Raw genomic sequence first — 6772 nt, 5'->3', positions numbered from 1 at the left:
ACTCTCCTAGGTTTATGTATATTCATTAATAGTCTCATGTAGCCTGTTTTTATTTTGCTCACAAGAACATACCGGAGAACTTTTAAATTGCCTTTTTTGAGTATATGGTCTCTGATATTTTAGATTGATTTATTTATTATCCCCAACTCTCAAAAAAAAAATAGTTTTCAGCTTTTTCTAAGACACTTTAAGTACTACCCTTATTTCTTTTTAAAATCTCAAAATACCTAAAAAAATGAATTCTAGTGGCTAAGAGCATATGAAGTGATTTATTGATACTGGTTAAGTTCCATTATATACAGGTAGAAACCTTCAGAATTGTGCAGAGAACCATTAAGAATATTGATAAAGACAGTTTTTATAGACAGAACAACTGGAAAATAGTTTTAATATACACAACATATAATTATGAAAAAAATGTAGAACACAAATTGTTCTACCAAATAGATTCCAACGTTATTTAAAAGTCTGCTATGCAAACCTTAAGTTGAAAAACATGTTCAGTGGGGTTACATGGTTTTAAAAAAAAAGTACAATGTAAAAATTAAGGTTTTTTTCCCTCACTGCAAATGGGAGAAGAACCAAAACAACTGTTTACCCCAAATGTATACATTTTGAAAAATAATTTATATGTCTAACACAAAATTGAGAATGTTTACAAGTTCTGTAAACTATGCCTTCCATGAAATGCAAAGTGTATCAATTTTAACAGGTAAAAATTGTGCAATCAGAAATTGACTGTTCCCTTTAAGGTACAAGTGTACCTTCACTGGCTTTATACCTGAGCACCAAAGATGAAGTCCTAAATGCCATCTTGGAAAGATATTCTGAAAATGAGCAAGAAATTAAAAGTAGCCTATTAGCATCTGGAGAATTAGGCACCAAGAAGGAGATTATCTCCTTAGAAATGCAGATTCAACAGTCCAGAAGGTTCAGTTAGTTAAGCAGCTGACAGATCTCCTTGTGAATATAGTAAAGGAAATCCACATGAGATGAGCCTCCATAAAGTCCTTTGTCTTCGACCAGGAGCTGTCGGAAAACCATTTCTGGCTGTTCTCGCTGCTTTATTATAGTGAGCTAGAAAAAACAAGGTTATAGCCACGGTCATAACCATTTTCCGAATGTGCCTCAATTTTTATGCTTCAATTTCCCCAAACTTACAGAATGTCTACTGTGTTAGGCCTTGGAGGATGATGGGAAAGTTCCTGTTATCCACAGTGGAGGGAGGCAGGCACTGACAGGGAGGTGGGAGAAGGGGATGGGGAGGCCTTGGAGGAGGATGGGAATATTCCTGTTATCCACAGTGGAGGGAGGCGGGGATGGTAGAGATGGTGGTAGAGGTAATCCTGTACCGTATGCTGAGTGGAGGGGGGGAGAATAGATTTTCATATTCTTTATACAGCTGATACCCTGAACATGTCAATCAACCTGAAATTCTTTTATTATACAACTGCTTATATTTTATTTACATATCATACATACTTGGAGCTTACATGTTTTAATAACCAAAGCTGACATGCCCTTGTTACGGGGTTATGGGAGCAGGCAGCAGAAAGCAGAGGAGAGGAGGGTTGTTTTGTTTTTTTCCTGGAAGGAGGGGCTACTGAGCAAAGGATGAACTCCATGTTTAGTGTGACCTTCTCTGTAAATGGAGATGCAGTTGCTGCAGCTGGGACAGAGTTTTGTCACCCTGGCTGTGCATTCTGAATACCAGTGGCCTTCACTTTGTGTTTCATGAGACTCTTAAGAGTTCATTACATGTCTCCAGGGTGTTCAGAGAGTGTTGTGTGAGGAGCATGTCTGAGCCTTCTCTGCCATCTCTAGGTCTTGCCCTAAAACTGAATCCAAGTAGTGGTATAAAACAGGTCTGGAAAGGTTTCATGTTCACTCAGATATCCTAGAGATTATAAAGCTCTTTATTCAATTTTCCTAAGCTCTACTAAAGTTGGTATTTGCATGCATGAGTATTTTCACAGTAAAGAATGCTGCTTTAGACTGACATCATATTATGTTTCAGGGGGAAAAAGGCCCTGTAATACCCTGGCTCTTGTAGAGGCCTGCCTCCAGGTGAGTGTCCTATTCCTCTGCAGAAAGTAGCACAGAAAAGACCACTGTTCCCTGCACATTCCAAAGTCCAGGAAATCCGAATATTGAGCTCGAGATGGAAGTCAGAGGTGAGTACTTGGGGCTTAGCAACAAGGCATAATTTTCCTAAGTTACAGACGTTTTAAATTCTTTTACTCAAACTTGAAATAGGCTTAGAAGGTTTAGAATGACTAGGACAACAAAACTTTTCAGAAATAATCAAAAGCCGTAAAAATCAAATATAAATGATGATCTGATACTTCTATAATTAATTTTAAACACTGAAGGAAAAGTCATTTCAAAGCCTGCTACTATCAATTGCTACTAAGTTAATACTTAGTAAGATAACTATGGTGATAGCTGGTTATTATGTTTGTGATTAATAAGTAGGTCGATACACGTAGAGGTTCATGTGAGTTTTCTACCAAAGATCATGTTAGAAAAATACAGGACATGCATTTTAAAAGTTTGCAATGAAATTAGAAAAAAAAACTTGAAAGAAAAAATAAAATCTCATTCTTACCTTCATTGAATATGGCCTCTTTTGTTGGATAATACCCATTATCATTCTGAGTGTTTGAGAGTATGGGTTTCCCACCTCAGGCAGTAATGTCTACATTTAAGAAAATCAAAGTTTAAGTTTCAGTATAATTTATAACATTTAGATAGAATGAGATTATTAGAATGTTAAAGTTCAAAAGCATCCTTCTAAACCATTATACTCAACTATTGACTTAGTTCATCTACCTAAAAACCAAAAATGTGAAAAAATATACTAAAAATTATTCTTACTTACCAGCATGCCATTTCTACCAGTGAACTTCCTGTCTTTTGAAAATAAAAATCTTTCCCTGGAATTTGACATATGTCTATCACTGAAATGATCCAAAGGGTGTATCTTTTTTGCAAAGGATGTTTTTGGCCCATTCACCATGATTTTAATCCCTTTGCAAAATGGCTATTTCCTTCTGTGAGAAAAAGATACACTTTATTCCTGCAGTGGATCAGTTGTAGGACCCTGAGGCATGACCACATTTGGAAAATGCCATCCAAGTACCACTGTTTCAACACTAAAACAAACTACCAAACACTGATTTCTCAAAGGGCATGTGGCCTCTTAGATTTCCCTGAAAGCTGGTTAACTGTGTACAAAAGATAACTACCCAGCTGCATATGGCCTCTGGGGATGAGAGAAATCTGGACTTAGATTTCTTTCATTAAGACAGTAAAAAGCTAATGTTTACTTCTAAGCAAGAAGATCCCAAGAGTTAATACATCATCTGTGAGTTAGCCATCGAGAAAGTGAGTTAGAACATTTTACCACAAAGTCACAAGTCTCAGAAAAAGATCACAGCCAAGATTTTCACATAAGTTGTAAGTAAAAAATATAAATAAATAAAGGCAGAAAATTAATAATTTTTAGTCACTCTACTAAATACACTCCATGTGTATTCTTTGACATTAAGAATATTAAAGACCTTTTTATTAAAAATAAAAAACTATACTATATATAGTATATAGTATATATATAGTATATATAGTATACATGTGTCTCAAAGTGCCAGCTCCCTCTAAAAAGAAAGCAACATTTGGTTTTTGAAGAAGGCTGGGAAGAGGTGCGCTGGACGCAAGCACACCCCCCAGCAGCCTACTGCTGCTCCGTAGGGGACAGACTTCGGCTATTTCAACTCAGCAAATACACATGTGACATTTACTTTGATAAATACCCTGTGAAATAAGAGGCTTCCTTAATAAACATTCGTCAGGCTCATAGGTCTTTGGCCACTGAATTTTAATTAATTTTTAAAAACCTGTATCATTCCTTAATTTCAACATACAGACATCTTACTGTTTCTCTCTTCATCATCTTAAAACTGGTCTTTGAATGGTATCTTCTCTCTTAATATCTTAATGGGATATGGATTCCTCTAATTCCTTTAGACATTTTTTTGACATTCATAATGGACATGCAGCTCTCTAAACTGACCACCTGTCTATTTAGCCTGAAATTTTAATCCTACCCCCTCCTCCAAGATGCTGTGTGTCTACCTTCATAACAGAAATTCAGGGATGAACTAGCCTTAAGCCATCTTGCCCAAATAAGGACTCAGGGAACATACCATCTGCTGAGTTCTACGTGTTAATTCATAAGGACTCCACTGTCAAGCAGAATAAGACAACAACCATCATAGCGATGGTGCTCACACAACAGTGGTCTGCAAGTAAGGCATGCAATCAGTGTTGACTCTCAAGCAAATTATAATTGTTGGTTTTTCCTAATATACTTTAAAAATAAAGTCATTTGTTCCACATCAAACCTACAAGCTCTTTTGTAATAACTGAAACAGAGGGGCACATAATCTGTTTTTGTGGGATTATTACTTTGTGATTAATTAAACTGACGTCTGTAGCTAAACGTGTATGAAACATGAAATTCTCTCATATATAGAACTATACCTTGTTTTTTCTTTGTGATACATAGCTGCACATGAACAAAAACATTTAAGAAGTGTATCACCACAAAATAAGCAAAAAATAAACTTACCATATCTGTGTTGACATGTGCGAAAGACGGCACATTAAAAATTCCTTGGATCAGTTCTGGTGGGCTGCTTACTCCCAACCATAAGAACATGTTTAGCCCATTAGCCAACAGGAATATTCCTTCTTCTGAAAGACAGGTCTCAGAGCAACGAACAGCAACAGGTAACTTTGTACTTTTGACATCTAACGTGTGCTGTGCAGGGAGAGGCAAGAGTCAGAATATCCACCCATCCTTTCCTTCCTTCCCTCCCTCCCCTGTTAGGATTTGTTCCTCAACTTCAACCTTTTACCGTAGTTCTCGTCTCATGATCTACTAAGTAAGGGCAAAGTACGATTCCCTCCCGGCAGTGCGCCGCCGCCGCGCGCTTACTAGGGGCAGCAGCTGCGGGTAGAAGAAGAGCTGCGAGTCGGCCACGCCCATGGTCATGACCAGCTGCCGCTGGTACGCCCGCTCGTCCGTCGAGAGCTCTGGTCGGCCGAGCAGCACGCAGTTTTTTAACAAACAGTTCATGTACACCGGCAGTACTTTCATGGAATCTGGTAAAATAAGCTGAGAGAGAGACATTTGTTTCAGATGATTGGTTTTTACTGAGAATCAAGACCCGCTGCACTTTACCTGTAAAATAGAAGCCACATTTGCTTTTGTGGTTGTGGAGAGGACTAAATGGTAACCCCTGCAAAGCACACAGAGTGCAGAACCTGGCCCAGAGTAGACGTTCAGAGGACGGCAGTGGTTTTGTTTTATCTGGTGCCCCAGCAGCTTGGCATCGGCATCACCAGCGCAACCCCTGCCCAGGCTGCCCAAGCGCTGCCACCTACCAGATGTGTGACCCTGGCAAGTCACTTGCCCTCTTTCTCTGCTGAGGAAAAGAGAAGCACCTCTACTTCCTAATCATGGGGTTGTTACGAGAATTAAATGATTTTCAATTTGTGAAGCACTCATAAATAATGCCTGGCACATAGCATCATATATATATTTACTAAATAAAAATGAAATAAATAAGCAGTAGAAGTTGGTAACACAGGTTAGGAAATAACTGGAGTTCAAGAACAGCATTTCCAGCTGCCCACAAGATAGCACTTCCTTTTTGTGCCTTGTGCATCTTAAACTCGCACAGACTCGTCACACACTGAACGAGTGCCACATGTCAGGTTCCAAGCAAAGTATCAACATGCTACAGAGGAGTGAGGCATGGTCCACGTCACAAGATGTCTAACACCCACTGGGGATAACAGACATATAAATAGGTAAACTATAATAAGGAAATTGCAATACGAGAGAGAGAAACTAAAACAGGAGATGCTTCGGGAATTCATTAGGTGTGTCACTACTGAATGATAACAGGAAAAAATCAAACTCCTACAATCCACAAACATGTTCTTCCTCTGTGTTTCCTATTTTAGATACTAGAACTACCAGATGAACCCTAACGTCACTGTTGCTTCACCTTCAATGAGTGAATGACTTCTTTCTATTCTGTCTTTATAATCCACCTGTACCCTCCTCTCCATCCTCACTTTAGCTCACCTGACCTCATTCTGACTTCGTGCTCACCGCTTCAAAGTACATACCATAATGTGATGCTACAAATAATAACACTACGCAGCAATTCTAGAAACAACTGGATGGGTTAAAAGAAATTACAAATAATTTGCCTGTGTGTTTAAACTGCTTCTCAACTCAGTTTCATAAATGTGGCTAAGAGTCAAGACTGACTGGTCTGAGTGTCACTTCCATTTAACAGCAAATCAATGGACAAGGAAGTATCCAGAAGAAATATATATATAGGAGGTAATGATAATTTGCAAATAGAAATATCTGGTCTATAAATTCCTGATTTCTTTTTAGCTATCTTAATGATGAAAAAGAATATACACTGACCAGAATCCACACTGAAAGAAACATTCCCTCAAGGCTCTGTTAGGGTTTGTTCCTCAACTAAAATCCCTTTCAGGTGTCTTCTCATGATCCACTAAGTAAGAAATGGGTGAGACAGAACTAACTAGCTCAGGCAAAAATATTTCAGAGCAATTCTACTTTGCAGTTTGTTTTCCCTCTCAACTTTTCTCTCCTTTCAAAGAACCAAAGACTTACATAAATGCATGTTTCCTCATGTGAGTAGGACACTTTCTTGTCTTCTTG

At 38.2% G+C, this 6772-nt stretch overlaps 1 protein-coding gene across 2 annotated transcripts in view; it reads right to left on the bottom strand.

The window, feature by feature from the left end:
* Window positions 1-250: 250 nt before the first annotated feature.
* Window positions 251-6772, bottom strand: part of SEC24D (SEC24 homolog D, COPII coat complex component) — a 113702-nt gene continuing 107180 nt past the window's right edge. For both annotated transcript variants that reach the window (XM_064477897.1, XM_010985522.3), the window contains exons 20-23: window positions 5000-5179; window positions 4631-4822; window positions 2609-2698; window positions 251-1077 (exon numbers count right to left, since the gene is read on the bottom strand). In XM_064477897.1, coding sequence (XP_064333967.1) covers window positions 937-1077; window positions 2609-2698; window positions 4631-4822; window positions 5000-5179 — 603 coding nt within the window. In that variant the 3' untranslated portion in view covers window positions 251-936. The remainder of the gene's footprint in view (window positions 1078-2608; window positions 2699-4630; window positions 4823-4999; window positions 5180-6772) is intronic.

This window comes from Camelus dromedarius, chromosome 1 (assembly GCF_036321535.1).
Source record: "Camelus dromedarius isolate mCamDro1 chromosome 1, mCamDro1.pat, whole genome shotgun sequence".
NCBI lineage: Eukaryota > Metazoa > Chordata > Mammalia > Artiodactyla > Camelidae > Camelus > Camelus dromedarius.
The sequence above is the reverse complement of the archived record's forward strand: the minus strand, read 5'-3'. Positions and strand labels throughout refer to the sequence as shown.